Below are 23,194 nucleotides of genomic sequence, written 5' to 3' on the forward strand. Positions count from 1 at the left end.
TTCCTGTACTATGTAAAAGCGCTTTAAATGGTCATTAAGACTAGAAAAGCGCCATATAAATACAGTCCATTTACATTTATGTGTCTATTTAAAGTGCTTTAAAGGAATAGTCTGACATTTTGCAAAACTAGTACAGTACCCGTTCAAAACATGCCTGTTCAGAATGAGCCGTTTGGCCTTTCTGGAGAACCGCTCATAAACAACTTAACACTCGACACTGCTTTCCTTGGGTCCTGAGCAACACACCTGCCATGACATAGTTGCATCATATACCCAAGTTGCAGCGCCTCAAGGTCAGAAACACCGGTACAGTACACTCTGGTTCACAGGAAAAACAACAGGGGCAGTCTTTACCATTAGGCAGGGTCAGCAAATTCCTGGGGCCCCAAGGTAAAAGGGCCCCAAACAGCTATACGTTTATTATGATGTTTAGATGTGAAAAATAGTGATTTATGTTACTATTCGTATTCATTTTACATCAAAATAACTTACAAAAGGCCCCAAAGCACTTAAAAAATAAAATATGCAACTCAAATGTATACTACTTACTGTGTACTTCTACTTCAGAGGAAAACATTGTACTACTACATTGACCTGACAGAAATGTTACTGGTTCTGTTGGAGACTCAGATTTGACTCACAAAATACGATTAAAATATGATGCGTTATTATTCCTTACACTATGCAGCATCATATTAGAGTAAAAAGCTCCACTTTGAACAGATGTGAGGTAAATTTAAAGTGTCTATATGTAACTTTCACTTTGTGTTGATTCTAGCGGGCGCTTTGGACAAAAGTGATACTGTTTACCACACCTGCTGTCATAAAGCTCTTTTCTTTACGGTGCTGAATTAACCACTGTAGATTACTGAGTAAGTGTTACCGGGAGGTCGTATAGTCACGCTGAATATTTTGCTCGGACAGAAAATCATTCATTTACAATAAAAGAATACATTACAGATATATCGTTGCATTTCAAGACTTGTTGCTACGGTAACTTAGCCTACTTTGGATGTCTGGTGAGATAAACCAGGTATCACTGTCACTGGGTCACAAGCCAAAGCATTAATAGATTGTTGTAGCAACCAACGTAATAATAACTTAGATTAATATAGCGCATTTCATGAAACCCACGGACTCTTTACACAGTACAGGAGGACAGGGTAAGAGAAAATAGTAGGCCAACACAAACAGGACTAAAAAGAATTAAACCTCTGCGCTAAATGGAAGGGGGACGTCATTTAATCTAGGCTACAGACATACAACCACATCGCACAATGTAAAGTTATTTTATGAATGAAATAGACATATTACATACCTGAGGGCCAATTCAGGGTCAGTTTTGAATCATTTACAATCCCGTAATTGTCTCCATCTGTTGAAAGCCCGACCGAGTGTGACTCACGTCATCACCCGTTGTTTTTCTCTTTCCCTTTTTTTTAATTTCCCTTTTAGCTTTTAGTTGTTCTTCGTTAAAGCATAACTCTCACCAAAATGCAACCTAGGGACTTTTTGTGAATGTACCCGAGTCAAACTTTTGTTTAAAAACATATTTAGGACGGAATCGTCACTTTTAAGATTTACCGTATTCTCGTTTTTCAGTCAAATGGCCTTTTGAATGGGAGTGCTAGGGACACTTTTATGCTAGCATCAAAATATCTATTTTTAAAACACTAAGAAGGCTCGACACAACATGAGACTTTGCTCCAAGTATCACTAGGGGCTCTACACCTTAACAAAAGCATTGAGAACATTGTTTGTGTACCCTGAGTTTACTAAAAGGAAAGGTTTTAAACAACTCACGTTAGCAGTTGTTGTTTACGCTATCCGCCATTTTCTCAGTCAAAAATAGGCGATCTCAGAATGTGAATGAACGGACTCCATAGGAGGAAATGTCATTTTTATATGAGGCTCTTTTGACTGGCTCGATAGGCGGCGACCGGAAGAACAAGAGCTACAGTGAGTAAGAATGACATTTCCTCCTATGGAGTCCGTTCATTCACATTTGGAGATCAACACTTTGTGACTGGCGAGATGGTAGCGCCCGGAAACCACAACAGCTACAGTGACTTTTTTAACCTTTTTTAGTAAACTCTGTGAACACAACCAATGTTGTCTTCTACCACTGCCAATACCAACATTCCCAGTTAGAGAAAGGGTCAAAAGTAAAGCAAGACGCTGTTTGCCTGGAGCCCACCCCTGGCACGCCCCCCCCCGACCACACTTCAAGCAGCTCAGGGTACTGCACTAGTCTAAAAATGATAAAGCAAGGAATCTGTGTGTGTCTGTGTGTATCAGTCTTTGCATATCTCGAGAACTGTTCATCCGATCTACTTCACACTTAGTGGGTGTATTACTGGCTACCCAAGGATGTATTTGTGTCGGATTTTGCAATTTGGACATGCGACAGTTTCAATATTAATAAACGGTGTGCGGTGGGGGCGGGGCTTCAGGGCTCTGCTGACTGTGTGCAGCATGTAATCTACAGCGGGTTACCAGCGACCTCATTGAAAATGAATACCTCTGCTAAGTGTGTTTTGCCGGTGTTCCTGATTGCGGATGCTGGATATACGATGTACAATCCAAATTTTTCTTTGCTTCCCTGGAGTCAACGAGCAGGATCCGACAGCCCCAGGAACAGCCCCACTCTGCCACTGCAACTCATATGATGTTAGTTTGCAATACTAATGGCACTATGCTGAGAATGTTGGAATTGGCAGTGGTAGAAGAAAAACTATTATTAGTATATATAAATATAATAACACCACACAGTAAAAGTCCTGCATTCAAGAACTAACATTTCAGGTAATCAGGTGAATGTAGTAGTACAATGCTTTTCTCTGAAGTAGAAGTACACAGTAGGTCATTAGTAGAAATAGTTGAGTATCATATTTTTAAAGTGCTTTGGGGGACTTTTGCAAGGTGTTTTGGTTTAGAATGAATCAGAATAGTAACATAATTCAATATTTTTTTTATATCTAAACACCATAATAAATCTATAGCTGTTTGGGGCCCTTTTAGCTGGGGGCCCCAGGCTATTGCAGTCTGTCTCTGTGCTGTGATACAAATTGCCTCTCTGAGGAGAAAGAAATGCTGTGTGCTGTCAATGTTTAGCTCAGTAACAACTGTCTGCTCATAAAAATTACATTATGTTTACTACATAAACATGCCACTTAGACAGCTTTGTTGTGGTTGGAATGTGTAGCTGTTCCTCTTTTGACTGAGTTAGGCTAACTAATGCCGTGTTTTCACCGTAGGCTAGGACTCGACTCGCTCTTTTTTTGGTTTTCCATGAGCAAAATTTGTGGAAAGTACCTGGTACTGTTTTGTTGGTACCACCTTGGTGGAGGTTCAAAGCGAGCTCAGTTGATACTTGAAGGAGTTAAAACACTGCAGACCACTGATTGGTCTAGCGTGACACTGGACAACCTGCACAAACCTGCAAAACTACGGCGTAGTACACTACGGCATACAACTGAGGATGTACAGATGTTCTTCCGTTTGGTTGCAGATGAAAGGATTCAGCAAGTGTTGCTTTGAAAATGATGTCACGGCACTTTTGTGCAGCGTCGCAGTGGAAAACGAAAAGAGAAAAGTACTGGTACCAAAAAAGTGAGTCGAGTCAAGCAGAGCCGTACCATACAGTGGAAACAAGGCATAAGCTAACAGGTTCTCCCTGCTTCCAGTCAACAAAAAAAGAACTCCACTGAAGACGTCTCAGCATCCTTTGATATTGACACTTTGCAGTGAGAGAAATTAAATCTTGTAGGGCCAGCAGTCCTAAAAAAACAACAGCTGGAAGTGTCTGGAAATGTAAATCTGGAAAATCACAGTAGGATAAGGCAAGAATAGATTTTTCGTTTTTGTTTTGCTTAACGTTGGATGAACTTTAATTGTATTTTAAGTCAAGTCATATTATAAGTCAACTCATTACTTCAATACTATAGAGCTGTAAGGTGCTCAAAATATTCATGTTCTGTTCATCCTGTTAGACAAAGTGGTCAGTGGACAGTGCAGGTACACCGTGATGATGGCAGTGTCCCAGCATCATCAGCCAAAATGTGTTATGTATGTAAATACAAACAATACGATTTAATGACAATTTGATCGATTTAGTGTTATCAACACTGTCTCAGGCACTCTTTACCACTCTGTGATCCTCTCTCACTTTAAAACAAGGAGTAGGAAAAGGTTGAGAGGGCTTCAGGGAAAATCCTATCCTTTGCCTTAAAAAAAACACAATTCACAAATATCAACTCTACGTGCCATGACATCACAGGATACAGCCTTGCTTCTTTGTTCGTGCTTACATAAGACGCTAGAATTTCCATGTAAAGGATTTCAATCATTCACCCGTCATAGCCCCCAAACTGTATGAGGATCAGTTCCAGATGCCATTCACCTCCTCCAGCGGTCAGTCTACAAACCACACTGGGACTGCTGCCGGTGTCTGCGAACGCTACACATTTGACTGAAGGACTGTCCGCACCGCGAGCAGCTGTAGGGCTTCTCCTGCGTGTGGACCGTGCGGTGCCTCTTTAGGTGGCTGGACGAGATGAAACTCTTCCCACACAGTGTACATCGATAACGCCTCTCCCCAGTGTGGATGAGGAGGTGGACCCGCAGGTTGTTGGGCTGGGCAAAGCCCTTCCCACAGTGGGGACAGGTGTAGGGCCTCTCCCCTGTGTGCACCCTTTGGTGCAGCTCCAGGGCGGCTGCGCTGGGGAAGACGCGCCCGCACACAGCGCACACCACGGGCTCTTGAGCAGAAGCAGCGCTGCTACCGTAAGGCCGCCTCTGGATGGTCGTGGTGGCAGAAGGAGCTGTAGTGGGAGGGGGTGGAGGAGGCGGTGGAGGTGATGCAGCCACGACAGCAGCAGCGGCAGCTGCGGCAGCGGCCATGTCAAAGGAGGCAGCGAAAGCAGCCATTTCATGAGCGCCACCTGTGAAGAGCATGGTTGGAGGGCCATCTAGACTGTCTCCTCCGCCCTGCGAGGGGAAGGAGGCAGAGGGGTGGCCAGTTTCTGTGTTCCCCAAACCCAGCTGTGCTACTGCGTATGCTGCACCAAGATGGCTGACCCTCTCCTGCATCCAGGCCAGGTCCAGGCCCAGACTGTTGAGGCGGTCGGGGCTGGGCTCATCGGAGGCTACAGGGGCTGACAGCTGAGAGGGATGAAGTTCATCTTCTGTAGCATCATCTGTCTGGATCTCTGGCTTCAGAGCACCATCTATTAAGGTCCCTCCAAGGTCCCTGCGAGTAGCCTCGGAGGCCGTGACCCCCCCACCGCTGGATGTCAAACTGTTGCCCAGAAGTACGGCGGCTTTACGTTTCGCCCGAGGCCTGCAGGTCAGGTCCATTGTGGCATCAGTGGGGGAAGAGGAGGGCTGGGTGGTGGAGGTGTTGTTGGCGACACTGGTGTTAAGAACAATATCACTGGGGGGGGTTTCCTCACTGGGTTCCATGGCTGAAGACACAGGGCACAGGGGAACAGTTAAAGAAAAAAAGAGAAATATAAAGAGAATCATTAAGAAAACATTATTGCTGCTTAACACATTGGCTTTTATAAAGCCAGACAGAAAGGGCTGATAAGATTTGACAGGAATAGAATGAATTTAGGAAAATCAAAAACTATAAATAAATTCGACTTAGGGACAAATCTAGGTTAGATCACACCTAAGAACAGGGCTTAATTTGAGCCGGAACACCTCCGATGTTGGATCCGGAACCTTTTTTATTGGATCCGGCACCTCAAATTAATGACAAATGACAAATTAATCGCCTAAATGAAAAAAATAAATGACTGTTTGTGTAGTGTTCAATGTTGTTATCTGTCTTGTTAGTCTTTATTCCCCATTGAAGTTCCACAAAAATCTTGTATTTGCATTTTCGATGCGTTTTGAGGTGAATTTTCAGGGTGAGACAGAGGGGGGAGAAGGACGGAGGGAGGGTAGACAGAGGGGGGAGAAGGACGGAGGGAGGGTAGACAGAGGGGGGAGAAGGATGGAGGGAGGGGAGACAGAGGGGGGAGAGGGACGGAGGGAGGAGAGGCACTTCAAGTGACACAAACGCTTGTGCTGGTTGAGATTGCTGTTAGCCTCGTTTCACTCAGGGGAAAAATGTCAAAAAGACAACAAAGTTTGCTTAACTTGTTCAAATACGCTGGCCAGTCAGATCTCAAACAAGCAAAAATCGTTTCCGCCGATCAAGAATGTGGAGACATTACATTTCGCACCAATGCAGTGCATGTTCTGAAATTAAAATAAACATTGCCCTGATGTCCACACAGCGTTGTTTAGGCTTTTTTAGGCAAAGAAGCTACGTAGGCAGTGTACTTTTGTTTTGTTCCGTTACCTCCAACCCCCGTTTTGAGTTGCCGGATCCACCCCCCCTCTGCGCTCCGGGACCTCCCACTTTACAAATTAAGCACTGCCTAAGATGTTCTACTCAGTGTAACTCAGTTTTCCCTGCCTCAGAAAATCTAAGTTGTTTTGATAAAATTTTCTGAAACACTTTTTTTTTTTTTTTTTAACTTTTTTGCATCCTGGTTATCATTTGTAATTTGTGAGGAAGCTGTAGCTTCATCCTAGGTAATGAGTGTGTATTTTTTTGATTAAACTAAATACCCTGATGATCTGCTTTTGATCTCTGTGAGATCACATTATTTTACTGCCTGGTGTTACCGACTTTGGTATTTTTCAACCTGGAACCTATTTCCCCATGTTTTTATGTCTAAGTGACTGATGGAAACAACAATTGTGGAAACCGGTCCAGTATTAGGCAAGATGGCGAAATTATTTGGTATGTTATTGGGCAATTGCGCACTTTCAATTCATGTCCACAAAAAGTGCTCGTTTTGCCGCAGACAGACTCAGATTATTATTCTCAGTGTCTGACAACATTATGAAAGGATCCCTACAGAGATAGACCTTTTAGTTAAAGAGTAAGATCCTTTTAGTTTAACATGAAACAGCCCCAAAATCACTAACGCCAAACCCACCCACCCATACAGACTCCATATAAATAAACAATAAGTAATTATATCATCGTAAAATGCACTTCATTCAAAGTCGACAGAAACAAAATAAAACCATCAAAAGTTGTCTTGGTATATCTTTTCACTTTTTCAACAATCACCACTCTGGTTTGGTTGAAATAAACTCTTAATTCTCCCATTTACATGTGAAAATATGCTGGCTTAATACACACTTAAAGTATTGTTTATTTAAATGGAGTCTGGTGGGTTTGGCGATGGCGATTTCGGAGCTGTTTCTGGTTAAACAAAAAGGATCTTTGTTATATTCTTCACTGTTACATGTTACTAGATATAATAATAATAACATGGTGGCCGGGTTGGCTCAGTGGTAGAGCAAGTGCACATATACTGAGAGGTTTATGCCTCGACAGAGAGGTCCAGGGTTCAAATCCGACCTGTGACAATTTCCTGCATGTCTTCCCCCCCTTTCTTACCTAACTGTCCTGTCAAAAATTAAAGGCAGAAAAGCCCAAAAACATAATCTTAAAAAAACAATGATAACACAGACTACGACGGAACATTAACCGTTTATTAGCCCAACAGCATATCTTTACAGCAGCATGGCTAACACCAACAACGTAAACTGAAGTTACCCACAATCCATCAGGTGTATCTTAACTGTGGAATACGGAATAGCCCAACATACACAACATCTCCTCTCCTCTTACAATAGATGTCCTTGGGAAATAACAACTGAAGGTCTACTCAAATTATTAGCTCTTGTTATAACACAACATTCACAATTTTACAAAAAATATGAACATTACAACCTTCTCAACATTGTGTTTTTCTATGCTACCTTAGGGGTGAGGGTAGACTACCTCCAGCCCCTGACTGTGCCCATGTCACTATTTAATCTAATAATTCAGGCGTGCAAGAGGCTGCCGCTCTCTGGTAGAGTATCGGCAGTCTGCACGAACATCAGTCTTTTTGTTGGAGAGCTTGTTTCTGGTGCTGATGCAAAAGAAGGTGTCTCTTTCCCAGCCACATCTGCAACTGGAACGTTTGTCTCTGATGTGGTTGAGTGTCGCACTTGTGTAGGTAAGTAAACTGGTGTGTTGAAAAGTGCATCTGAAGAATCTCCACAAGACAGTTCTGCAGGCACGGTAGGAGTCTTTAGGAGTTGATCAACATGCTTTCTCCAGACACTATCAGCGGTTTGGACTGTATAGGATACTGGTCCAGTTTGTGCAAGAACAGTTGCAGGAACCCACTTAGATGTGCTTCTGTAGTTGCTGCCAACACAGATTCTCCATAAGTGAAAACTCTCTCTTTGGCCTGATGTTCTCTTTACATAATCTGCTTCTCTTGTTGCTTTTGAACAGTGTCCTTTACTGCTGATGGTTTCAAGAGATCGAAAGTGGTGCCCAGATCTCTCTTAAACATCAGGCTGGCAGGACATTTGTTTTTGCCAGCCTGGTCTCACAGAATTCCGTGAAATGATCACAAACTGTTAACAGTGCATTACGTGGTGGTGGCACGGAATGTGTGAAAATTCCGTGTGGCCACCATGGAAAACAATGCCAATGTAAAGTCAATGAGGAGATGACGTAGCATTAGGAGCGACTACGGTAGCGAGTAGTATGAAAGACCGAAAATCCGCATAAGGAGGTTGGTTGGGGGGGTGGATGGGTCAAACAACACAGGACTTTCACCCAGGAGACTGGGGATCGTGTCCCGTGTGTCACGTTTCCTAAACGAACCGTAAGAGGTGAATTATACTGGCCGTTCCCAACCTGGCACGCGCCATTGTGACATCAAAATGACGTAGATCTTGCCGGCGCGCCTGGATTTATAGCGCGCGAGCCGAAGGTCGCACACCACTCTTTTTTTTTTTTCAGCGGCGCACGACAAAGCGGAAATAGAAAGCATGAACGGATGCCAGGACTCTCAGAGTGACTGCAAGTCTCTCTTGTAAACTTACTGGGTAATTCATACAAACTCCATTTTATACAAACATAAATATTAACGTTTTCTTTTGTAATAACTGTCTTCAATCTGTCTTCAATCAGCTTCAATCAGCTGTAGAATGTTGGATTCTAGAAATGATCTGTGCAGTGGGTGTGGCCTCAATAGCTCTGCAGGCTAAGTAGTAGCCCAAACCATTGACCTTTAGCTTAACATATGAAGGTAGCTAGCATGCTGCCTTTAATTTACTATGGTTATGGTTATATGCGTGCTAAGCTAACCATCAGCGCTGTCTATTGTTTCCAGCCTATCAAGAACAAGTGGGCTATACAATTAACACACATAGGTTAATAGCAATGGGTTATGTATTACAAACGAATATAGGGAGGACATTCAACTGAAGTTGCATTAAATCAGGTTGTTTTAACCAAGATTATGCTGCAAGATGTTTTTTTCCAACTACATTTAAGTTCCCTGTTATAGCCTAACAGTATTATAACAAGCAATATTAAAAAAAATCCAGTTTATTCCCATTAATTCCCGTTAATTCCCATATATTCCCGTTAATTCCCATGGAAAGTTTCCAACATTGAAAATTCTCGGAATTTTGAAACCCTAGTAACAAGTTAAATGTGTTTGGGCCCATCACACTCAGAAAAGTAGGCACTTACTTCTTATCCTCTATTCCATTAGCCGTGACAAAATAGTCAAAGCGCTCTGTGTAGGAGCTCCATTGCTCCGCGCTCTCATCAAAGGGACTGATTGTGCCAATAACTACAGCCATTTTAGGGCTCCTGGTTATCTGGTGCTCTCGTATTCACAGACACTTCCCTTCTGTACCATCAGCCCTTTCAATTCCCCGGCGCTACTCAGATTTTGTACCAGTTGGTTTTCCACTGTTCCGCTCTTACCCGCTTAGCTGGCCACACAAACCTCAGCACACACAGCAAACATGCCAGCAGTATGCATCGGCAGAGAAAAGCAGAATAAAACTCCTCCGTCGCGACAGCAAGCATCGATCCAGACATCCTCGTCACCACTGTTTCATGTTACTAGATAAAACACTGGTAACCACAGCATGTCTTTACAGCAACAACGGAATCTAAAGTTAATAATAAATAATAATAATAATAATAATAATAATAAATAATAATAATAATACATTTAATTTATAATGCACTTTTCATCAAAGATCTCAAAGTGCTACAGGTTAGAAACACAAAAAAATAAGCAGTTTAAAATACAACAAAGAAAAGAAACAAAAAAGAAAAAAAAAATGTTCAATCCATTAGGTGTATCTCAACTACGGAATACGGAATAGCCAAAAATACACAACAATCTTATTCTTTAACAAAAAGGTCGATCTCTGTAGGGATCCTTTCCGTAATGTCAGACATTTATACTAACAATCTGAGCCTGTCAGTGGCAAAAACAGAACTTTTAGTCAGGGCTCGACATAAGCGATGGCCCGGAGCCAGTAAAAAAGTATGTCGGGCTAGTTGATTGGCCAGTTTCTGGCCCGCACGGGCCAGTGACAGAGGGCATTCCTAGTGTCATGGAAAACACAGTACACCTGGGTGGAGAAAGGAGATGATGGCATGTACTGTTTAGTTTGCGGCAATTTCCAACAGAAGCCGACCAGCCAAACCAGCTAAATGCCATGCAGCTTCAAACACAATTCATTTGGATACAAGCGTTGCATTTTGGAAGATAGACGAGATTCTGAACAGCGATGCCCACGCTGCACACGCACACGCACACATACACACACACACACACACACACACACACACACACACAATTATGAATTCATGCATGAATTAATTCATGATTTGTGCATTACTTCCTTCCTTTATATCTTATGAATCAGGAATTGACATGAGTTCATAGCCATGACCTCATGCATGAACAACACATCAACTAAAGCATTAGGTAAGGTGGGGACATCATTATGCACAAGTCGTATGATAATAATGAACTCTAAGAATGTTTTGTGTGTAACAATATTTATTTGTAAAGTAACTAAAGCTTACATATAAATGCAGTGAAGTAGAAGTAGAAAGTGGGGTGAAAAAAAAGTACAAGTACTTACTAAGTATAGTACTCGAGTAAAACTTGAAAGGTGCAATTGGAATACATTTATTGTATTTTATCAAGAAATGTCTACAATATTTCAACAGATATTAAGGAAACATACTAAGTTGAAATGCTATATTTTCTGACAACAATGCCAAAGCCAGTGTTCTCCATCTTTTCTAAACAGTTGCATAACCAGAGAAGAGGTAAAACACGGGTAAATATTGGAGAAGTAGGGCTGAACGATTAATTGCATTTGCGATAATATCGCGATATGTTAAAATGTGATTTCCTAATCGCAAAGGCTGCGATTTGGTCACATGACTCGCGAGAGCAAATCAGTCTGCACTCCGCAGAGAAAGCATCAACTAGCATGCTAACGCTACGCCGTACCTTGAGCAGATTTCTGTCATTCAAACAACTCTGAGTTGTAGTTTAAAACTTTTACAGCCATTTTAATAAAATGAAGGGTTATATTCGGGCTTGAGTCTATACATGCAGTTAATGAATACAGGTACACAGAACTCAAGGCTCGGTTAGCAACGATTAGCTCTGATTAGCGGTTAGCTCTGGTTAGCAGTTAGCTAGCTCCGTTATAAAGATATGAGTGGAGGAGCTGCCACTGAGAGGGGTAACAACCAGACTCTGATAAATGACGTTCGGGGAGCTTTCACAGCAGCGTGGCCGCGGTGTTTCAACAGTTTTATTAGTACAGTTAATCCCACGGCAAGAACACCAGCAACATGCTAACGTAACGATAGCCTCTCTGAACAAGTACACACGGCAGCACGTAACTTCACGAGGGGGAGGGGCTGGAGGCAGCTCCTCTCTGTACACTGTAAAAAAAAATACACTGTTGTGTGTGTGTGTGTGTGTGTGTGTGTGTGTGTGAGTGTGTGTGTGTGTATATATATATACTATATTTTTACTTATTTAACTGTCTAGTGTGTAATTGTGTGTTGTTCATACTATAAAATGATTTATTGTTTGTCTTTCTTGAATAATACAGAAGACAAAGAGCTTAAAAAAATCGAATATCGAATCGCAATCGCAATATTTGGGAAAAAAATCGCAATTAGATTATTTTCAAAAATCGTTCAGCCCTATGGAGAAGCATGTAAAATGTGGAGACAGCTTAGAGCCCAAAAGGACGCCGAGTTGGCCCATTTCCTCCTGACTTAACAGGTAAGCTTCATTCATATCACGGCTAACGTAGTAGGGATGGGCATTATCAGTCATTTCAACAATTCATGTGCTCGCATAAATTATATAGAGTACTCGAGTTAGTTACTCGCGTTATAGCCTAACACACCTAACCTAATTTCCCATTTTTTTGGGATCAATAAAAATCTATCTATCTATCTATCTATCTAGGCATTGTTTACAAATATACATTGTAGGGCTGGCTGCAGAGATTATGCAGACGCAGACCGCTACGATTGACAGACACACACACACACACACACACACACACACACACACACACACACACACACACACACACACACACACACACACACACACACACACACACACACACACACTGTTAAAATCATAGCTGGATGCTTTATTAGTCTTTCTACATGGGTTTAGTTAATCATCGGGCTATAATAAGACCAGATCGGCTATGTAATCACTGACAACCGGGACATTTTAGCGTCCCGACAGGCTTTTGTCGGGACTCGGGACACGCAACTGAAAATTGGAACTGTCCCGGTCACCCTATGTAAGTAGCCTACAATAAACCCTCCATGATTAAAAAGTCAATACTTATCAATACCCACCTACCTGTTCTACAGGCATAAACATGTAGAAACCCATATTTCAGTCTGAGCTGTCCACTCTTGTCCACCGCGCTGTGCAAACACAGCTCTACTCTGCAAATAGCGACTTTTTACAAACAAGCTAAAATGAAAGATGTCAGTTTGTAGTCTAACTGTTTGTATTAGTTTGCAACGAATCTTGAACTTTGGACAAAATCTTGTAAACGTAGCCGCTGTCTAAACGAGCCATCCTCTCCGCTGGAGCAGTAAACCTATGGATGTATTATAAGACCAAAACAGAAACGTGGCTACTTAATATGCACGTGAATGACACCGCGTTCTTCATTCTTGATGATGTTGCCGGTTGTATTATTTTGCAACAGCATTGTCTTATTTCAAATGAGGCATACATGATGAATGCTAGCCTGCTTATCAGTCCATTCATCATTAAAGCTGTTGTTTTCCACAACTTTTCGCTTCAGGCTCTTTGACGGTGACATGTTTACCTGACAACAGGCCTTTCTTTCTGCAAGCATTTTCCACCAATCAGGACACTGATTATGTTTCAGTAATCAAGACTTTAACCATCACTCCTCAGTGAACTGAACCTAATCTGAGCTCATTTTCTAGTTAAGTAGCCTATCTAGTTATCATTATGGAGTTTCCATGTTTTTAGGAGTTTGCTTACACTAATACATGTAAAAAAAATATAGCATTAATTTAGTAAGAAAGTGAAATATCAAACAAGAATATGCGTATTAGGTATAAATACATTTTATTTTCTTTATTTGAAAGTCCGGCCCCCGGAGTGGCTGCTTAAAAAGATTCTGGCCCTTGAAAAAATGTAGTTGATGACCCCTGGTCTAGCTTTACTGCTAATGGCACAACATCCAGTGGCAGTGGCTAGCTGGGTTAGAACCATTTTCTGAAGCTTCATGGTATTTTCCTGTGCCAATCACACCTATGATATTTCTTTCAGGACCAGTAAAAATGTAGAAGGGGCCAACAAAAACAATCCCCTACTGGCCCCGGGGGCCACTGGGGATTCTTTTTTATGTTGAGCCCTGTTTTAGTGGATGGAAATTGACGGTGCACATTTCCTCTATAGGATTACATTGCAGCCCAGGTTCGCAACTGCTAGTTAAATATGGAATTATTTTTGTGCCTTTAAATCCAAGCAAAACTTCTCAAGTATCAAACAAAAATCACTTACTGAAGCAAAACAAATTGTCATCTCTAAAGGAAAACTGTATTATATGATCAATACTTACACTTTATTAATCGTGTTGTAATCCACTGTTTAGGGTGTTTGTGTGTTCTCTAAAGTCTCTCTAACGTTAGCTGCACTGAAACGTTAGGTCAAGCACTGAGCTGTCACTCAAGTGTAGGGTTGTGCTCGATTGAAGAAATTCTTAGTCGACTAACACTCATTCAATTGTATCGACTAATCGATTAGTTGATTTAATCGACAGATCTGTAAATCTGAGTTTCTCCACAAAGAGTCATGCAAAAGCACCACTTTAATTCTTGTGTTTACCAGAGATGTGCTCGTACGTTTCTTGGAAATAAGTCATTCAGCATGAAAAAAGCATAAAACATGACTAATCGACTAAAGAAATCTTAGTTGACTAAGACCAAAACGACCGATTAGTCGACTAATCGACTAAGAGGGAGCAGCCCTACTCAAGTGTACTCAAAAAACTCATTAGCCAATGGGGATGCACCCCTGAAAGACCCACCCACGCGAGAAACAAAGAGTCTGGAAGCGCAAACGAGAAAGCTGGGAGCGCAACTGCAAACGTGACTGAGAGCAAAAGACTGATCACTGAGAAAGTTGCAGAGGGAACTGTAAACTAAAGGACATAATATCAAACAAATAATAGTCTTTGTTCACATTAGTCAATTCGACACCAAGCCATGTTTAAAACCTACATGTAGTTAGTCAACAGCATTTTCTGTTCCCTTCTGTCTTTCCCTCTTTTGGAAGCCAAATGAATAGACCATAGAGGTTCATTCTTGACTTATCTGTGAGGCATATCTGTGATAACATATTCTAAACTCTAGGTTACCTGGTCAAGGCCAGACAAATGTCTGCTGTGACTAAAGCCCTATTCGCATGGGACTAGTATTACCTGGGGGCCCCTAGTATTGTGTAATAATTACGGAGGTCGTCTGTGATATTATTCCTGTCTTCATATTCTGCTTTCTTTGTATGAAAACCAGAGTAAACATTGAAACCATAAGAAGAATTAGAAAAACACTGATTTAATCATGTACAGTACAGAGCACACTCACCAGTAGACAGGCCACACTCTGCCCTGATATTGACCTCCACCTTGAGGTCCAGGTTGCAGTCATCTTTCTCCACCTTTTCCTGCTTCACCAGTGGCAACGCCTTGGTTTCGTCCTGCTGTGAGACAGGGAAAAGCAGCTGGAACACGACATAGACACATCTGCATTTATCAGGTGAGGGCTCAACGAGAAGGATTGCCTGACGGCCTTAGACAAGTAAAAAGACATCGGGCTAGTAAATATAGCTTTATCTGCCGTCAAAACAAATGAAACCCATCAGGTCAAAACAGATTGATCTTTCAGTTGAAATGCTGTGGATACTACCATACATTAGCATAACAGTGTGAGTACTGCATGTAAGTCTGTAATCCTAGCGCAGCCCGCGGTCCGTCTGGGTCTAAAGGCTGTTTTATGCTTCTGCGTCAACTCCACGCTGTAGCTAAGGCGTCGCTCCTACGCCGTCGTGACCCTTTCGGAGTTCTGCGTCGGTGTTGCTTTGCATCGCGGCGCATTTCACCGCCACAACGCTAGGGGGTGATAAGTCTGAGGTTATTTGCGAGGTGTCTGCCAGCCAGTTTATGTTATGTTAGCAAGCTAACTTTAGCACAACTGCCCACAAAGTACTGCTTGCTGGCGAAGTGCTAATTTCAAAACGTTACTGACATATAGACCCTTTACAAACGGATAACCCCGTCACTGTAACCAAAATATGTCTGAGTTTATTTGCAGAGCTGATGTCAGTGAACTAGCATGTTGCTACTCCCCACAGTAGGCTGCTTGAAACACCCACTATCACAGACTGATCTCACTAAGTGCTGTATGTATGACACGCCAATTCTTATGCCATTTTTGCGTGTTATGAAGATGCATAATTGTTTCTTAGCGTGTTTATCAACGCCGTTTGGCCTCCATTGACCTACATTACATGTGAATTTTCGCCGTAGGGAGTAGTGTGAAAGGAGGGAGTTTGGTTGGGGGGGTGGATGGGTAAAACACGGGACTTTCACCCAGGAGAGCGGGGATCGCGTCCCGCGTGTGGCATTTATCAACCGTTTTTTTTTTTTTTTTTTTTTTTTTTTAAAAGGAACACGTCGACTTATATTCCCCATATCCCCCAGAGTTAGATAAGTTGTAGCTCTTTCCGACGGCTCCACCGGTAGCTTAGCCTAGCACAGATCCTGGAGGTAACCGGCTCCATCTAGCCTAGCTTAGCACAGATCCAGGAGGTAACGGGCTCCATCTAGTCTAGCTTAGCACACAGATCCTGGAGGTAACCGGCTCCATCTAGCCTAGCTTAGCACAGATCCTGGAGGTAACCGGCTCCATCTAGCCTAGCTTAGCACAGATCCTGGAGGTAACCGGCTCCTATTCCTAACTATATTCTCAGAAGGCGAAGCATTGCTACTTCTGCTACTTGGGCGGAGTGATCTGCTCGCAGCACCTGAGAAGTCCCGAGGTGAGGAGCAGAGAGTAGAAATGCTTCACTTTTCTGAGAATATAGTTCCCAGTATGTATACGGTTAGAAGATGGCTGTGTCTCATGTGACCTTGTTATTTGTACTAGAGGTCGACCGATATGGTTTTCTCTGGCCGATGCTGATCTTTAGAAATCAGGGTCAGCCGATGGCGATTAATGCTGCCGATTTATTTTGGCCGATATTTGGCCGATATGTGCTTGTTTTTAAACCTCTATTTGAAAGATAAAATGTAACACTAATATACACAGAATTTCTCAACAAAAACATTTATTGAACACTTCACCAATCTACACTTGTATACTTCAATTAAAAATGTATAATGTAAAAACATACTGTAGCCTATATTGTATAAATAATGTATGAAAAATATATTAAATAAACGAAACAGGTAAGAAGAAAATAAACTTTGTCAAATAAACCTTTCAATGAAAAAATAAAGTTTAATGCACTTAGCAGCATTTATTAAACTTCTGAGAATACAAATCTGCAAGCTTCACAGAAAGTGACATGTTATTAATCTCAACACTACTTCCTCCTAACTCCTGTTGAATCACATAAGACTAGGGCTCTCTAAAGTCAATTCTTCACCTTGTTTGTTAGATCATTGTTCATTTGTTTGTGTGTTTTATCTGTGTTTTGGGGATCCTACTGTTACATGTCCTGTTGACCTCATTAGGATCTTATCTGAGCACATTTCTGTCATTGAAACAACTCTTAGTTGTAATTTAAAACTCATCCAGCCAATTTAATAACATTAAGGGTTTTATTCGTGCTCAAGTCCATAGATGCAGTTAATGGATACAGGCACGGAGAACTGAAGGCTCTGTTAGCAACGATTAGCTCCGTTAGCGGTTAGCTCATGGATGTATTAATTAGCTCCGTTAGCGGTTAGCTAGCTCCAGTTAGCTCCGTTATAGGAGTGGATGAGACTGCCACGGACAGGGGTAACAACCAGACTCTGATAAATGATATTCGGGGAGCTTCCACAGCGGTGTGGCCGCGGTGTTTTGTACGGTTTTATTAGTACAGTTAATCCCAAGGCAAGAACACCAGCAACATGCTACTACTAACGGTAGCGTCTGAACCTGAAGTGAGTGTGCGAGACACATGGCGCAAGACTTCACGAGGGGAGGGGCTGGAGGCAGCTGGTCTGGGCGCGCTGTAAAAAATGTCGCCTATTCATGTTTTTAACACTAGGCTGCCCACAGATGCGCCTGCTTATTAATCGGCTTGATATACTGGGATATTGGCCGATGCCGATTATGTAAAAAAATGCCAAAAATCGGCCGATTAATCGATCAACCTCTAATTTGTACACCCTGTGACTATACAAATTACAACATGTAAATAGGAACATGTTGGCGTTATTTTGTCACTTATTTGGAGCAGTAGGCTAGTTGGAACCAGTTACCTTCAGGATCCGTGCTAGGCTAAGCTACCGGTGGAGCCGTCGGAAAGAGCTACAACACGCACGGAGATGAGAAGGGTATGTATGGACTTATCTAACTCTGGGGGATACGCTGAATAAGACAAAGTCTCAATAAGTCGCTGTGTTCCTTTAATAAAGCCTTCCCCAATGTTCTTTTCCTAAACCCAACCGTTTACTGTTTCCCTAAGCGTGTGACGTTGGTCACCGTCATGTTTTTGTCTTTTTTTAGTGTTACTAAAGTCTTTCCCAATGTTCTTTCCCTAAACCCAACCTTTTTATTTTCTTTTTTTTTCTTTTTACACGTGTGTGACATTGTTCTCGCGATAGCACGGCACGTTCTCGCGATAACTGAGTATGTTTATATCTGCTGTATACAGCGTAGACATACACGTACAGATAACACGCCACTTGGCTTTAGGAAAGTGGCGTGTATGTTTACGCAAAGTCATGATGCCATGTTGACTATCAACACACAGGACCAGTTGACCAATCACAGTACTTGTGGCCTGCATCGCTTCGACGCAATGTTACACATTTTTGGAGGTGCACGTCGAGCTATGACGGAGGGCTCAGAGGGGGGTTCGCAGCAACGCAGAGGGGTCTGCGGGGGTACGCCGTCGATTTGACGCAGAAGCATAAATCAGCCTTAACTGACCCTCTGGCTCACTCCCCTCGCTGGTGGACTAATGTGACTTTGCTGGGGGGAGAGCAGAGGAGAACGATAGAGAGCGGAGGAGAGTGGCGAAAAAAGGCGGTCTCCACCAGTGGCTAGGAGTGAGGTGGACGACCATAGACCCAGCCACCAGTCCGCTGTTTGGCTCATTAGCATTAAAGCACGGTGGAATTAGAAAGCTTTTAGAAAACGTTCTAGCCAGCCAGCCGCTAAATATGTATACATTCCAGTGTTTCCGCTCAAAACATTTAGTCGCCGCTCCAAAGTGATTGCTGCCGCTGCTGCTTAAGAATTTTATGAAATGTCATAAAGTCGCAATTACGCGACTCTGCAGGACGCTTTGTGTTCATTTAATTTAATTAAGATTTAACAATTATCATTGTCATTATCATTATCAAGTCATTGTTGTTTTTGATATACCCTAACAAATAAAAAATTTGTACAGGGGCAAGTAAAAATTGATAACTGATGCTCTCTTTGCATTGTTGCCATTAGCGTTGTTAGCGATCCCCGTTTCCTCCACCCTCTCTCTCCCGTTGTGATCCGCTGATCAGCAGTTTGAGCTCCATATGAGCACAAATATTGATTTAAAAATGGTCCTCAAGAATCTATGATGATCTCCTTTCATGGCAACGGTCTGTTATATACCGTAAAATTGCTCTAATTGACCAATCATTACATGTCATTTAGCTTACAATTGTTATATATATGTCAGAGGCCTCTGGAGCAACTAGGGGTTAGGTGTCTTGCTCAGGGACACATTGGTTGATGTATCACAGTGGGAATTGAACCCAGATCTCACACACCAAAGGCATGTGTCATATCCACTGCCTCATCACCACCTAATCAGAATAGAGTATTAAACTAAGGCCGTGTAATACACAATGTTATCTTAGATTTCTACAACCGATGATGATCATTTCATTAGTTAGCCTAGTTAACATGGTACAAATGACTCAGTATATTGGGCGAAGGCAAGCCAGAATTTCCTGAGTCCTGCCACCTGCCATGGCCTAGCATCATCCTAGCACTTCAACAGCTCCAGAACGGACTACTGAGTGTCAGTAACATCCAGTCCGGCCCTCTGCTCTGTGCTCCGGGGGTGGGGAATGTGATGGTGAGACAGTGCTGATAAAATATTAAGTAGAATTTGATTTATATATATGGCTTATACCTTTACGATTGAAAGTTGCTAATGGAATAGTAATGGCTCACTAGCACAGCACAAAAAAGGCTGCTGGTTTGAATGTTTATGATAAAGTGGATCTAAAAGTCACGTGTGATAAAAAGTGAGATTATTATCATGATCATACAAGGATTCCTCTCACATACAGTCTGGCTTCAATTCACCACCTCACCATCTGAGTCGCCAATTTACGGTCACCAAAAATGTTCATGCAGATGGGTCAGAGTTTCCATACATTCTCTCGGCACGTTTGTTTTTATAGATCTCAACTTTCAGGCCCCGTTTTGTGCGTACACAACAGTTATAAATGAGCAGGTCACCTGTCAGTGTGTGTCATCTCTAGTGCCTTCATTTCTATGTTCTCAGAGGATAAACGAATGCCTTACATACAGTATAACCATGAAATAGCTGTGACTCAATAGACATTTTTAAAAAATTCTGCTGATTAATCTTTACCTTTGAAATGTGATGAAAGGGTTTGTCATCAGAGGCGACAGGAAGATGCGGCCCCACAGGCTGATGGTCCTCAGCTCCTGAAAAACAACAGAACACTGAGCGAGTAATGTCCACAGGTTTTCCTGCCTTTTGAACTTGTGTGATTTTGGACAACTGTGTCATCATTTAGCATGTACAACCTTCAAAGTCATTTCTTAGCTTCTGAATAAGCTACTAAATGGCTTCAACCCAAGGGGGTAAGCTTCTCCTCACAACGCGTAGCTCCTATGGCGCCATTTTGATGCTAACAAGCACTCACCCCCCGTTAGCATCCCATTGACTGCCATTCATTTTGACGTCACTTTGACAGAGAATAACTTTACATCTGAAGCGTTTAAAGACTATTTGTCCATTGTTTATTTCTAAAGAAACACGACAATGTATAAAAGGCTCCATTACCTTGTACCTCACGTTATGGCTCCGTAGCAGACATTTTTATAAAAATAGACTAACGATTGGGTCATAACCACGAGACTTACTGTCTCATAGTAGAGGAATTACCGTATAGTACAGGAGAAGCTCTCAGGCAGTTTGGACTTCCATTAGCTGTTTAAGTTTAATTACTAATGTTAACTATCATTTTAGTGATCAATAATTAGCCTGTGTCTATGTTATCTCCTTACATATACCTACGCTCTCCGTCTCTGCTAGATTGGGAATGATTGAGATTTCTCTTGGCACAGCTACCAGAAGACTTCCAACTTTCAGACAGGTTGCTCACGTCACATCTACGTCTTCAAGCTCAGTTGGAGGCTGCTCAGTAACGCTCAGCCATCACCGGGAAAGTGCTTAATATCCTTCACTGGTCTCCGTCCAGAGACACAGGATCTGGTGGTCCATTCTATATACAGTCTATGCTTCAACCTTACAGTGCTTCAGACTATAGCAGTGTGCTGTCTTAAATGGTCAGTTCGTATGTAAAAATAGCATCAAGTAGTGATAATAGAACATATCATACCAGCATGGTGCAATAAGGCAGGCCTGCTTAGATCCTTCGGGAAATGATTGTAAAGATTTACAAAGAATATGTTTAGGTCATTTCCTCTCTAACTGGGATGTTTTGGGATCGATTGGTGGGATTGTTGTGGACAAAGTACACACGGAGATACAGCAAATAACGATGAACCATGTATCCAGCTAATTTAAATAGCTCATTTTATCAAAATCTAGTTTTACGACATTCATTATTCTAGTTGTGTGCTTATATAGGCCTATTACATAATTCTAAATGGATGTGTTTAATCAAATTACCATAAGACTAAATGAGGCCAAGTTACTCCATCAGAGAAAAACTGTACACATAGAACAGAGTGAAAGGAGTCAGGTTAATAGGAGCCCAGCAGCAGGGAGTTATGCAATGTCATTTCTCTAAATTTGGAGAAATGAGGCCAAAACTAACAGCATGTAACTGAAGTATAACTGTCATGTTGGCCAGCCTGCCACACATGTGATATACTGTGCATGTATGATGCTGAGGTCCACAGTGGTGCAGGAGCCATTGGAGCATGGTAGTGTGTGACCAGACATGATGAGAAGTTACAGCAGGAAACTGACAGCCAGTAGCCTACAGGCCCACTACTGCGTGGTCTCATATTGATTAAATACTGAATGCATCGGCTTATTAATACGCATATATATGCGTATTAATAAGCATATAACGAGGACAGATCTGTGCCATGACTCCCTCACACATAATGAAGCAACGATGGTGCAACCCAGCAGGCCAGCTGCAGCCCTGCCTCTTGCCATCTCTATCTATTTACCTTCGGGTGGCCTAAAATGAACGGCGTGCATTTCCTCCCGCTGATTTCGTCTCCTCATCTTCCTCTCGTAGTTCCGCACCTTTACGTCTATTTCTCGCAGTTTCTGCCGCAGGGCATCGTTCTCCTTCTCGCTCTTCTCCCGCTCCAGGTCCATCTGGGAGCGCAGCGCCGCGTAGCCATCGTCCACCAGTTTGCAGATCTCCGCCACTGCCGAATTGGCCAATATCTCTATAATCGAGGCGATTTGCGCTTGAAAGCCAACACAGTCCGCCATCATTGCCAGGTCTGTCTGTCTGTCTGTCTGTCTGTCTGTCCCTGCACGGACGGATGCGCTCGGCAGACGGCTGCTGCTGCTGCTGCTGCTGCTGCTGCGGCTGCTGCGGCGGCGGCGGCGGCGGTGCACGGGCGTGAACAGGCTGATATGATATCTGGTGACTGTTTAACTGTCTGCCTTCTTTTCTGTGCTCCAGAATGTTGTGGTTCTTTGAGGTGCGAGAGTCGCCTCTTGATGACGTCAGTTTGTTGTTCAGCATCACTTCACCATGCACTGCACAGATTCTGTGGAGTTCTGGAAGAAAATGGAAAACGATTTCAATATTCAAAAGAATCACGTAATTAAATTGGAAGCAAAAGATGTTAACTATTAATTATGATAACAAAAACAAAACAATACACAGGATTGTAGAGCTATTCATTCTACAAGGGACGTCTCATATCCATAAAGCGAAATGTTCTAAATCTCGGCCAGCTTTTATCACTTCATAGTTGAATTTCGGAACTTTTTTGAGTCTATCCAAATTATTAATAATAAGAAAAGTATTTATATAGCTGATGTACTGCAAGATTTGTTTCAAGGAAATGTGATTATATAGCATACTCCATTTCACCTTTTCTTTGTATTGTATTTTGTGTATTTTGTATTGTTTCCTTTTTCTACCTTCTTGTTTCTTTCTCTTTATGTATTGAAGTGTCTTTCCTTTTGAGTTTTATTTTTTTTTTTTTATCATTAAGTAAGATTGTAAATGTTCTTTGGATGGGAATGAATATCTTTTTGATATGTTTTGTAAGTACAATGCCGAATTGTTCAAACACTGTATA

The 23,194-nt window shown here is 42.2% G+C and overlaps 1 protein-coding gene and 1 long non-coding RNA gene across 3 annotated transcripts; both read right to left on the bottom strand.

The window, feature by feature from the left end:
- Window positions 1–2,896: 2,896 nt before the first annotated feature.
- On the bottom strand, window positions 2,897–22,675 carry LOC116060575 (myeloid zinc finger 1-like). Of its 2 annotated transcripts, none has more exons than XM_031314217.2 (4): window positions 22,097–22,675; window positions 20,295–20,371; window positions 15,077–15,188; window positions 2,897–5,465 (listed from the first exon to the last, which is right to left on the bottom strand). In XM_031314217.2, the coding sequence occupies exons 1-4, from the start codon at window positions 22,371–22,373 to the stop codon at window positions 4,420–4,422; spliced, it is 1,512 nt and encodes a 503-aa protein (XP_031170077.1). In that variant the 5' UTR covers window positions 22,374–22,675; the 3' UTR covers window positions 2,897–4,419. The 2 variants fall into 2 exon arrangements, with proteins under 2 accessions (XP_031170077.1, XP_031170075.1); XM_031314215.2 differs by having other exon boundaries at window positions 15,077–15,191; window positions 22,097–22,674.
- On the bottom strand, window positions 7,439–9,510 carry LOC116060583. Its single transcript, XR_004107537.2, has 3 exons — window positions 9,319–9,510; window positions 9,138–9,144; window positions 7,439–7,450 (listed from the first exon to the last, which is right to left on the bottom strand). It is a non-coding gene; the product is annotated as an uncharacterized LOC116060583 (long non-coding RNA).
- Window positions 22,676–23,194: the final 519 nt, after the last annotated feature.

Source organism: Sander lucioperca, chromosome 4, assembly GCF_008315115.2.
Source record: "Sander lucioperca isolate FBNREF2018 chromosome 4, SLUC_FBN_1.2, whole genome shotgun sequence".
NCBI lineage: Eukaryota > Metazoa > Chordata > Actinopteri > Perciformes > Percidae > Sander > Sander lucioperca.

Excerpts from the sequence above, each read along its gene's own strand:
- LOC116060575 (XM_031314215.2), bottom strand. The coding sequence starts at position 22,373 with ATGATGGCGGACTGTGTTGGCTTTCAAGCGCAAATCGCCTCGATTATA. Across the intron at positions 20,372-22,096 it reads TCATTTTAGGCCACCCGAAG|GAGCTGAGGACCATCAGCCT; the intron begins GTAAATAGATAG and ends GTTGTTTTTCAG. Across the intron at positions 5,466-15,076 it reads AGAGTGTGGCCTGTCTACTG|CCATGGAACCCAGTGAGGAA; the intron begins GTGAGTGTGCTC and ends CTGTGTCTTCAG.